General features: G+C 38.8%; 1 protein-coding gene across 1 annotated transcript in view; it reads left to right on the top strand.

The window, feature by feature from the left end:
• Window positions 1–2,162: 2,162 nt before the first annotated feature.
• Window positions 2,163–12,951, top strand: part of ezrb (ezrin b) — a 31,067-nt gene continuing 20,278 nt past the window's right edge. The window contains exons 1-3 of the mRNA XM_044377158.1: window positions 2,163–2,283; window positions 4,217–4,334; window positions 10,243–10,326. Coding sequence (XP_044233093.1) covers window positions 4,323–4,334; window positions 10,243–10,326 — 96 coding nt within the window. The 5' untranslated portion in view covers window positions 2,163–2,283; window positions 4,217–4,322. The remainder of the gene's footprint in view (window positions 2,284–4,216; window positions 4,335–10,242; window positions 10,327–12,951) is intronic.

Below are 12,951 nucleotides of genomic sequence, written 5' to 3'. Positions count from 1 at the left end.
ATTTTATAGCTAGTTCAGTCAAGCATGTTACTGTGCAACCACATGCAGTCATAATATGAGATGTGACAATGTTAGATGTCCTTAACCATCCCTCTCTGACTAAATATGTCTAGCAATGATAGCAATACAAGTTATAATGTTGAAAATCCAATAAAACTGGTATAAAAAGACGATGTTCTGTAAACCAACAGTTTGCCAAGTTATTAATCTTAAACCTCACTCCCAAAGGAAGATCTGAAGTTCTTAAACATGTAACTTCTGCTGTTCTTTAATGTTTTGTATGACAGATTCAGAGAGACTTTGTTATTCTGAGGTCTTTATCATCCACCTCATTTTTGTGATAGCCAGTGAAAACAGTCTTTTTGTCTCAGGCATGCAGTATATTTGTTCATCTTGCCACTTATCAGAAGAAAGTTCCTGCTTGTTACCAGGTTTTCAAAACACCAACCCCCCCGAAAGTTTTATCTTAAAAAGAGTGAATTCAACACGCTGATATCAGCCACAGAGCAGGTGAGCAGCTGGTTTCAAGAAAATATTTAGAGTGCCTTCCTGTGACTTTATCTATTTGCATCTGGAATCACTCTGCAAACAGTTCAACAGGCAAATTCAAGAATGTTTTGCATTGCTCAGACATGCTAAATTCATCTCACCATACCAGAAATAAGGTTACGTAAGGTGGGTGACTGTAGTTATTTATCTTTTGTTCTTTATCCTTGGTGTTAGTGGAGAATTTTAGTTTGGTTTTATTTATTAACCCAAGTTCAAAACAACCACCTGATACATCCCAGACTTTTTTTTAAAAAAACAGATGTTATTTTTTTTAATAAGTAGGCTCAAAAACTGCTGGAAGGGATTACAATGATGGTAGAGAAGAATGATGAAGCATATGAGCCGGAAAGTAGTTCAAGGTGCATGGCAGCACAGTCACATCACTGTTTGGTTTCGTATTATGGTGAGAATAGGTCTAACCTCCGATATATACGGGTCTATTTTAATCCCGTCAGCCTATTGGTCGGTTTAGCTATGACGCCTCCCCTCTCTTTTGGCAGTGCTTCCTGTAGTTCAGAGCAGGGCGGATGACGCACACTTCCCCAGAGAACTACAGTGCAAAAAAGAAGAAGAAGAAAAAAAAAAAGTTTCTGCTGTGATGCAATTGTGGTCACAGATGACAGCTCAGTCTTTGCACAGCAGAGAGAGGAGGTCACAGTTTATTTATTCAGAGATTACACCGACACGGAGCTCAACTACTCATATTATAATTAACTTATTCCCCTTTGAGTTAAATCTTTATTTTGTACAAAATTGGTAATACAAAATACTGAGAAAACTCTACAAATTTGATTTTAAAGGGCGATTCATGGACATAATTGATTTAAGACGAAAAATATTTGTGTTATTGTATATGTTGAATGTTATGTCATGTCATGGTTTGTCACTTATTGTCTGCGACGCTAAATGTGAATATTATTCAATACTGTTTTTAGCCATAAAAATGGAAATAAATCCAAAAAATATATATTAAGATAGAATAATTATAAAAATAATAAAAAGAAATTATTTAAAATCGTATTTAGTTATAAAAGATTAAGCTTTAATGCGTGTAGAAACCAAGAAGCAGTGATCATTACAGTGTGCTGGATGACATTTGACCCAGTTAAAGTGTGTAACTGGGACATAGAGCAGGCTACACACTTCTAGTTTTGATCTTTCAAACATGATAATGTCAAACCACTAGGCAAATCATGATAGTTACACCAAACAGACAATTACAGAAAAAGTCAAAAATCCATATTTCGTTATCCAGCAGTCACACAATGATTAATATTCAGGTGCACTCCCACGTGACATCTTCATGAGCTTTTTAGCTTTATGGGCCCCTAAACCATCATGGTGAGTTGATGCAAGACTCTCATTTTCCATGCCAACAACCTTTAACATCATTTTCAGAAAAAAAACTGATGAGATAAACCTTAACCCAACAAAACTGTGGATGAGGAAAGACCAGCTTCAGTTAAAAAGCCCCTTAGTGATAATAAAACTACCTTTAGTTTTGCGGGGGGGCCCCCTAAAAAGTCCACTGGCGGTCCCTGGGGCCCTAGCTTGTGAACTAGCGCTCCCCCAGTTTACCGGTGACAGCAGGAACAGTCTCGGTCGTCTGTGCGCCACAGTGGGATGGATGAGCGCCATATTGCGCCTGGCTGAACAGAGGGAGGGGGAATCTGCGGCTGCGAGCTTCAGACCGCCGTATAATCATCTGCTGATCTCCAAAGCTCCTCAGCTCCGGTAAGACTTTTAAATAAGTGGATCAAGCTGTCTGTTGTACTGACCGAAATTTACAACAACAACAAGGAGATTCACTAAAACATTACTTGTCGCACTTTTTCCGCGCACTTTCTGCTGCTCTCCACAAAGGAGGCAAATCTCACAACAGGTGTCTGCGGGATTACACAGTGAGGATGAAGATGAAGCTCATGCGCCGCCGGCGACAAAAGGCAGCAACATAATTTACAGCCTGAGTTAAATACTGTTGTGATATTTGTTTTATTATGATAAATCGCTGTCGGTGAGGTTCAGAAGCGCAGAGGTGGACTTTCTCGTTTTCTGGGCTGGAAATCGTTTCCCTGTTGTTGTGGGTGTGTTACCATTTCACCCATAACACCAACACGAGTCTATCGTGAACAATACTCACTTTGTTATATTTTCTTATACTGCAATAACCTCAAAGTGTTACAGTGCGGCTGAGTATTGATGGTTATCTGTAGTGAGGAGCAACAGTGTTTCTTTCCTCTTAAAGCGACGTTATTAAATAGAAACAAAACTGTGAATGTATCCCGTTAATCTAATTTGGGGTGTGTGTTTGTCAGCAAACAGTGGTGTTAAATTAAGCAGCTAAAAGAAAGAAGGGTGGGTGCTATAACTTTATCGTGGCCAGTGGGTGAGGCATATTTAACCTACCTGGTGCCTGCATGATTCAACATGTCAAGTTAGCATTAAACTGCGGGACTTCCGATGTTCAACTCCAGAGTAAAGTCGTTATTGAGTAACAGAGGAGCGGGGACCTGGACGATGCTTATACAACATTAAAATGGAAGTAACAGGCCCCCTGAAGCTTATATATAATTTGTTTCATTGGAAATACACACAATAGGTCCTTAACTGTTGCTACATTATAGAGGCACTGTGATCAAATAATATATTACATATGAGGCCTGATGGAGGGAATTCAAGTTATGTAACAATCAAAAATATTAAACATTATCTGGTGCTAGTTTCTCAAATGTGGAGATTTGCTTCTTTTCTTTGTTTTAATTGCAAACAGAATATCTTTGTTCTTAAAACTGCTGGTCACAGTAAACCATTTGAAGATGCCACCATGGGCTCTGGACAGTTGTGACAGTCATTTTACACTGTATTGATGTTTATAGACTAAATGATTCATATTTTTGTCAAAAATCATAATCGCATAATCATTATTTGCAGCGTTAAAGTCTTCTATCAATCAAAAACGCCAAACATTTTCTGGTTCCAACTTATCAAATGTGAAGATTTGCTACTTATTTCAACTGTATGTCATTAAATTGATTATATTTGGATTTTGGATCGTTGGTTTGTAAAAACAAGCAATTTGAAAACTAATCAACAGATACAGTTTCCGTTAAAAGTTCGGACATACTTTCTCATTCATGGTAATGAGAAGGTGTAGGAACTCTCTTTAGCTACGCTATAAAATGTCAGAAAATTGTGAAAAATCACTGTTTCCCAAAACCCGATACGATTCATCCCAATCAACAGTCCTCAATTGGAAGACAATCAGTTTACTATCATAGAAACCACATTGGAGAAGCTGAAACCAGAGAATTGGGATTTTTTTTTCTTAAACAACGACTCCAAACGATTAATCAATTATAAAAATAGTTGGCATCTACTAATCGATTAATTGACTAGCCTAATCGTTTCAGCTCTAGTATAAAGTTGAAAATTGTTATGTTCAGGTTCAAGCTTAAAGACGGCTAAGGTTAGTCAGAGGTTTGGTATGGTTTAACATCTTGGCAGACCTGTGCTCTTATTTTAGAGCACGGGCTCTTCCTGTTCTGTGTGTCTGGCTGCTGTGAGCTTGACGATTTTGGTGATTCATCCTGATGACTGTCGTCTCTCAGCCGGGTTTAAGTAACGCCGAAGAGGCTGAAACTCGTTTCTCCTCTTTCTCTCTTTTCAGGAAGGTACAGTGAGAACTACAGCCACACGGAGCACAGGTCTCTTTTTTGGAAACACTTTTTTATTAACAGCAGCTCCTCGCACAGAGCCAGGAAAAGGACAGAAAAATGCCCAAAGCGGTAAGTAGCCCCTTTGGTTTATTGATATTTCCTCTCACTGCTTGTATCGCTGCTTTAAAGGTATTCAAACCAACACAACATGTAACTTGAATGGAGGATTGAGATTCCTAAATTCAGTACAATCTTCTATTTGAGTTGGAGTTTTCACATCTTTTCTTACATTCAAATAAATTATATTAGATTATAAACCTTTAGATTTTATGTGAACTGTTAAATATCTGTTACAGTGAATGTGAGCATGTTAATACTGATAAAACGTCATAGATGAGTGAAAGCTTTGACAGCTTGATTTAAAACAGACTTGTTCAGGTCTAAACGGTTTTAGTTTATGTTTGGTAACTACTTAATGGCTCATTTGGAGTAAAAAATCTTAAATCACTTGATGAGATTGACAGATTGTCAGTGTTAAAGTGATGCTATCACAGTAGTTTCCTCACTTTTAAGAGCTGTATTTTACATTTTTACTTCTTTTTAAACTCCCAAGTAAAACTTTAAGACTTTATACACTGAGTCAGAACAATGTCACTTTTCACTGGGTTGGATATAATGTCGTAGACACTTATCTGTAGGTCCTGTGTTAAAAGGGGAACACCACTCAAATCACATGCTCTGCTCATATCCTGGGGGTGTCCCATATGTACTCTATGACAACATCATCCACTTTCCTTTTGGAAGGCTTGGAACAATTGTGAGACTTATGTTCTAGACATGCACAGTTTGAGCTGTGTTTCATTTATAATGTGCTTTCATCGATGGACAAATCATGCTCTGTAATCTTGTACATTTGTCCAACATCATAAAACAGGCTGGTGGAAAATCTGTTGTTTATAATTTTGGGAGACTGTGATGAAAACAGGATATTTTCTCAGTTATTAGACGTTATTTTCAAGGCTGAAATGTTAGCCATTTAAAGTTGGGTTCCCAGAATCATTTAGGTGACTTTATGGATACTTTGTACATTGATTTCATTTACTTTCAGTCATTATGAAATAGATTATATAAACAGTCATTATGTTTGATTAAGATGTCCTGGTTTATGCCTTCAAGTTCTCCTGACTCTCTTTGCCCCACCCCAGTTATTACATACTGTACAGTCGCACATGGCTCATGTCCCTCCCTCAGCTTACTGTTTGGAAATTTCTGGTAGGCGTATAATAGCATGTGTATATTTTAGAGTATGAAGGAAAATGTGATGGGAATTTGCTCGACATGGATATATGCCCGAAGCATATTTCCATTTTTAATTAAAAAGCACCACTGAACCGAACCCATGAGGTATGTCTAAACCTCACATGTCAAACTTTTCTGTATCCTCTGTTCTTTATAAAAAAAAAAAAGGTCAAGTGAAACCTACAAGGGCTGTGACTAACATATATTTTCATTATTGAAGTTGAAAAATTCAATGAATCGCCTAATTGTTGCAGCTCTAAAACAAACAGTAACTAAAACACAATCTTGATCAAACTGGGAAAGATTTTAGTAAAAAGACAAAAACTGAATCAAACTTTGCTGCCTGGTCAGATCATGACTGACAGGTTGAGCAGTGCAGCATTTTGTGATGACAATGACTAAAACCCTGGTCAGAGTCATCAAGTTTGTTGTTGTTGGTTTGTTTAGAATGGCCTCTGGGTTGTCATGAGCGTCGCCGCGGAAATGACACCATTACTGTCTGACAGCAGCAGTTGCAACAGAACAGACTTTTTTGGTCGATAGTGTCAGACTTTATTTTCTTTTCCGTGATATCAAGAACTCTCAAACCCCAATTTTAATTTGATCCTAGTACTGACTGTTCAATATGTGAACTCATGACTGGCTCAGCCTTTCCAACATACCATGAGAAATATGAATAGAACACTAAGTCTGTTTTAATGAAGTTGTTCCTTTGATGCCGTTTGCTCTATAAAGCTTCATACTCTCAGATTAATCCCTGAAATGCTGACTGTCACTTTTAGTATTGGTGAAATATGTAAATAAGGGTTTGTACTCTGACTTCCTGAAAAACTGTGAAATTAGATTACTAGTTGGAAGAGTATCAGTGGCTCAAGCTTGAAGCCAGAAACATACAGTATAATGGTCGAGAGAGGTGGGGATTGTGGGTGTGGGAGTGTCGAGCATCATCACCAAGAGCTACTGATAAGCCTCATGATACGTACAAGCTATTTAGAGTTATGTTAGTGCGTCATATTTAAATAGAATGGAGGTAAACAATAAATAACAGCCTTGTAAAACTAACGTGATCTTGTTTTTGTGCAGACAGTATGCAAAAAAGAAAGAAAGGGTTCTTATGGGAGCCCCGGATTTTATAGATTTTGTCGAAATATTAGATTTGTTTTCTAGATTTATAATGTTTACATTCAGTTATTCTTGTTTGCCATAAAATACACATGATGTCCTGGGTTTGAATCCAGACCCTGCGTCCTCACCACATGTCTTTCTTTCTTTACCCTTTCTATCTTTTTTCACTGGCCACTGATAAAATGCAAATTTATCCCCAAAAATAACCTTTAAAACAAATTTTTGGTGTCATAATACCTTCAAAAGTTGTCCTACTTTAGACAGCTGTAGTACAGTCATTAAAGTTTAATGTGAAGTGATGGAAAAGTTTTTAAATTTATTGATAAAATAAATGCAAATCAAAGAGTATAACGTACTAACTTGCCTTAAATCTGATGCTAAGCGGCGCAGAAGCCTACAGGCAGTCTGAATACAGCTCAGATATTTTGAAAGGATATCAAACATTCCAACATTGTGTGACAATGCAACGGCAGGACGTTGGACCAGATTTAAGGAGCAGCGTGGAGGCTCCTGTACTGCTGCTTCTGTGACTCAGTTTTCACTTATCTGAATGACACATTGTCAGAAGTGAATGACAGAGCTCCTCGGCTCTCCCAAAATCCTGTTCTCCTGTGGTCACAGCTCGTGACACAAACCATACAAGGCGTGGCAACGATCAACATGGATGGGTGTTTCCTCTTTATGTCCAGTTCTATTGTTAGTGTTTGTCTTTTTTAAATAATTGATTACTCAATCATGCCTGGAACGCCCTCTAGTCCTGATTCACCAAATGAGAAATGGTCACAATGGACACATGTTTAATATTGACTTATCCTATTAACATCCACTCACAAGATATGTTACTATGAACTGAGATGACAAGTTGATTAATTGATTAATCAATCATAGAAGGGAAAAAAAGTAATTATATAGCAATCATTTTTCTAATTGATACATTTACTTGTCATTTTTCATGCAGAAATGCCAAATATTCTCTCATTCTAGACTCAAATGTGAGGGTTTCCTGTTTTTCTACTTTGTATATCATTATAAACTAAATATTTTTTAATTTTTGATGTTAGTTGGAAAAAACAAGACATTTGAAGACATCATCTTTGAATATAATTGTTAGTTGCAGCTCTTATGTCACGTTCTAAAGCCTTAAGAAACATTAGGCCTGTTCTCTCCATCCATGTTGTACTGCCGCACTAGACTCAAATAGTAGCAGTCATTTATGGCTATATTGTTCTCAGACCATTTCAATAGAATCCCCATGGTGACTCCCATTGCAAGACTCTTGTAAAACCATGCAAACTATGCAGAGGGTTAAATATTGAAAGGTCCTCACTGAAGAATGCAACTTATTTACAGTTTAACCACCTCATCAGAGCAGCTCCTCAACTTTGAAAAGGCTGAAGGGTTAAGAAGTCTTTTTTTTTTTTTGCCTTGTTATGTCTCATCTTGTTAAAAATATATTGTAATCTAGTGTTTCTGCTGCATGGTCTTTGTTACCATAGAGCTGATGCTGCTAGTTGTCATTGTTTCTTAGTTACCGAAGCTTCGTGGCTTCCTCTGAGAGTGTGAAAACCTGTTGGGAAACCCACGCTCCTGTAGAAGAAATGATTGAGTCAGTTAGTACATTAATGATTTGAAACTGGGGTTTATACAGTTAATACAGACGCCTGTACTTTCCTCTGACTAAAGTTGCTCATTGTGGAACTCTGGGTCCCTGCCCAGTGTATTTTTAGCATATGTGTCATGTTTTCTTTACCGCTCTGAATGGCCTCAGTTTATTGTGAGTTACCGTTGGAGGACTTACTTTGAGATCAGATATCACTCACTCAGTGGTTTCTGTTGGCTTGCCCGATCCACACACATTCACATATTCCATTCTCTTGCTGGTCAGGGTGTGTTTCTACAGTAGGTGCTCCATCTGTAGCTGCTGTAAATTTATACAGTGATGTTGAGAGAAGTATCCCAAATCACACAATCAGTTTTAAACAAGTGAAGTCAGCCAGTTTCCGATCAGTTCTGATGCAATTTCGCTGTAGTTTTTGGTAATCTGGCCTCTTCTAGGACGCAGATGATGATAGCGAAGGGACCGCTGGGGCACTGCAGCTGAAAGGGGATCTTTGTTTTGCTGTGTAAAGTAACTGCAGCGTCTCCCCCCCTCCTTCCCTTGCTTTTTAGCTCTGACTTGAAGCTGGTGTAAGCTGCTCTGTTGGATAGTTGATTCAAATTGCATGCACATGTTGTGAGTGCTCCAATCGTTTTGATTTTGTTGATAAAGCAAAAGTTTGCCATGACACACATCCTGGGTGAGTCAACTTAGCACCAAGTTAGTTAACTCTCCTCTAACCTTACTTGACAGCAGCAGACACATGGATAAAAAAAATGGGGCATCCCTGAATATCCACTGTCTAGACTACTGTATCCTTGACAACACAGCGTAGAGGTGTTTGCCATCCAACGCTGTGATTGGATTTACCTTCTTTGCAGGATTTAAGTCTGTCTGTTAGTTGCTCAGCCTGTGTAGCTTCGGAGGAATCTGTGTAGCTGTGAGTCACCAGACCAGTCACTGCTGCAGCCCAGACATCCCTTTTCCAGTGGGCGTCATTGAATTTGTTCACCGCCAAGGCTCTGCGCCGCTCACAATGGACTGGAGATGAAAGATGTCACTGGAGGGTTCTGTGTACTGTGTCCACTAACCTCTTTGTATCGTTTTCACTGGGCATTAATAAGTTCAGCCACAATACTCGGAGGATCTGTGTCTTTTCATAACCCCCCCGCAAATACCAGAGACATTTGACATTATACCCACAGAACAGAGATTCAGTATTTGCATTACCTCAAAGCAGCGATTGTAAATATTTGTGCATTGTGGCATGGCCTTTGTGTGAAATTCAGATGCCATTTGCCGATTACTGGCTGAATCTACAATACATAATATTGTTTCTCTCCATTATGGCCCACAGTTGACGTCACCAGTCATGCTATTTGTAATGGTTTTGAAATTGCGTATTAATCACTCTGGTGGATTTCTAGAAGCGGACATTAAATTCTCTGCTCATGAAGCAGGTTTCAGTTAGATGGACCACCTTTTTTTGTATGCGCAGGTCATTCTGATCAATCATTAACCAGTGAACTGAAAGACATGCCTTTCTTCTGTGAATGGGAGGCAACAACTGAAGTAGTCTTGTTCTCCCATTTGTAATTTCAGAACAACATTCATGGAGCTTCTTGTTAGCTTGATGAATTATATGAGGAATTAGTGCTAGAAATGCCACTTCTAATTTTGTATGCAACAAACAAACATTCATATGCTACTTGAATTTAAAACTTACAGCCAACACTGAATGTTTTACCCAAACACCTAAGATCTTTTAGCAGGATTTTCCTCAATCAGCACATCTGTCTTTGAGAGGGCTGAGATAAACACGGAGTCCTGTGTGTTTACTCTGCAAATACAACCCCCCCCTACCAAACACACACTAACACACATACACATGAAAGCAGCGCTCTGCAGTTTGCCACGCTTTTCCTCGTATTGGTCCTTACCTATGAGGAACCTCTCTGTACTGTACTGTAGCTCCGGTCATGTTTTGAACTGCTTTTTTTTCCTGTTTTTCTGCAGGTCAATGTTCGCGTCACCACCATGGACGCTGAGCTGGAGTTTGCCGTCCAGCCCAGCACCACCGGCAAGCAGCTGTTTGACCAGGTATGCTGCATATCAGTGCTGTATTGACCTCCAGCATTAAAATCGACCCATAAATGTGTTATCAGGATCACTCTAAAAAGATGATTAACAAATTGGAAATCAGGTTTTTGGATAAAGCCATTTTGATGGAGAGGATTGGTATAAAAAAGCAGGACATACAGGACTTACACAAGAAATAATTTGGAGAGTTACAGGACTAGTTTAACATTTTGGGAAATACACTTTCTTGCGGAGTTAGATGAGAATTGTAAGGTGTGTAAGGTAAATATGTAGCTGGAGCTGGAAGCCAGTTAGCTTAGCACAAAGACTAGAAACAGGGGGAAACAGCTAACCCAGCTTGTCAAAATATAATAAAATCTGCCTACCAGCACCTCTAAAGCTCACACATTAACACATTATATCTCATTTGTGTGATTGGTACAAAAACCAAAGTGTAAAAATGACAAATTGTATTATGTGAGAGACTATTCCATGGCTGGGAGCAGCTGCCAGGCAACCAGTAGAGACCCCAGGAAGTTACTGGTCCCAGCCAGTAACAGATGTGTGAATGGTATTGATCTAATCTAACTCTCGACAAGAAAGCAAATAAGCTTATTTCCCACAATGCTGAATTATTCCTTGAAATGTTTTTTTTTTAATTTAACAAAAAGTATTTCAAAGAAAGTGCTTCACTTTGAAAGAACCAAGAAATCCTGCACAGTGTCCATCTGTTGTACTTGATTGACGTTTCGGTTCTCAAACCTTCATCAGGTGAATTTATATCAACAAACACAGTCGGTTTTTGATTGGACGCAGACTCATGTGCAAGAACTTTGTAGAATAAAGTAAACTGAGTCAAATTTAGATTAGTTATTAGTTCATCTATACTCTGCTGTAGCTTTACATTTCAACTGTCATCACTACAAACCACATAAAACTGCTCTAACCTTCCTCATCATGTCCGATAACTGGATTGACGTCACAGAGAAAGATCTGTGTCAGGAGAAAGTGTCTGCCCTCATTATCATCCCTCCAAAGCTCTTTCCATTCATTACTTCCAGGTCTGAAAAGTTATCTCCTGCAGAAGAGATTAGAGGAGCTTTTGGCTTCAAGTATCCTTATCAGCGCCTGCCTTCCCCGCGAGGTTCAGGGATGATTATAAATGGTTTCCTGTGATGAAAAATGACAGTTTAACATAAGTGAGCAAAAAGAACTTGAGGCATTTATTAAACTCATGATTAATGGCATCAGTAGAATCACCAGCAAAGTGGTGAATGAAGTGTGGGAGGAATTTACACAGCCTCTGTACAGAGTGAAAGGTGTGGCAATAATGAAGGACATATGAAAATTGTGGTTGTAGTTATGGCTCCCCAGTCTTACTACACGCTTATTTACAGAAGATATTAATTTCGGACATGATTATTGCAAATGATCACCTGTGTTTTGTGATGTCTGTAATCTCCTTGATACGTCTTATTTAGAAAACATAAAGCATTTTATCTTTATAGTAATGTAAAGTCATTTTAGAACACATTTCTTCTATTTATTAAAGAATGAATGCAGCCATCATTGGCACTCAAATTGCTCTTAGCACTTTTATTAATGTTTGTTCATTACAGCAGACCTGGTTATGTAATAAATAGAAGTGGAGGTATGTAGTGTCAGGCTCTATTGTTGACTATTGTCAAGCAAAGAATCTTATTTTCATTTCTCTCCCTCTGCTTTTTGAACAATACTATTTCAAAGCTTGGGTCCTAAAATCCAAAAGTAGATGACATGTCATTAGCGTGAGCTCGTCTGAGGTTGTGTGACAGCACCGGAGGAGGAAAGGCATTGTTTTAGCCACTTCCTGTATAACTCGTTTTTTAATAGCTGGTGTCGCCGGCTGTGTGTACTGTGGCTGCACGTCAGGGGATTCACTGTTCATCTCAGAAGCACCGTAGAGAACATTTTAGTCAAAAAAAAAAAAATTAATAATTGAATATCCAATATGTGATGTTGCCATACTCAGACATTGTGCGCTATAGATGTAACTGCTTGTGTATGGATGGAGTTTGTTTAGTTTTGAGCACTCATGACAGTTGTATTGATTGAAGAATAGTGGCCAGAGCTCTAAAACCATCCATGTGTGGTTTTGTTAAAGGAAAGAATAGCTAAAGACCCAGGATATTCACCTCTGACATCTCTCTATTTATAGTTGTTGGTGAATTCCCCCGCCTACTTGTTAGAATGGCTCTCAAAGGGGTGTGCCGCAGATAATCACTCACTCCCTGTGAGTGTCAGAGACAGTTCAGTGCTCCATTTTAGTGCAAAGATACAGTTTACTAATTTGAGCATGGGAAACTGTCTACAAAGCTTCACACCTTGTCTGAGGTCTGAGCAGCGGTTAACATTGGAAGCAGATTAATTCAACTGACATTTAGCTTTAGTGGTTGGTCCCTGAAGTCTGCCACCGGCATGATTTAGTTTTAAACGGGCACTTTGGCAGTAATTAGGTGCAACGACACAAGTACACAGTCGCAGAGTGCTAGACAGGTTCTGTGGAAATGCTGAGTAACAGCAGTGAGCTCATTCCTAGGGCCAGCGTGAGGCCTGGTGTGGCCCGTGTGGTCAGCACTGATCATAGCCTTAGTCCCTGTCATGCCG

Source organism: Thunnus albacares, chromosome 16 (assembly GCF_914725855.1).
Source record: "Thunnus albacares chromosome 16, fThuAlb1.1, whole genome shotgun sequence".
Lineage (NCBI taxonomy): Eukaryota > Metazoa > Chordata > Actinopteri > Scombriformes > Scombridae > Thunnus > Thunnus albacares.
This window is presented reverse-complemented; position numbering and strand designations above follow the sequence as displayed.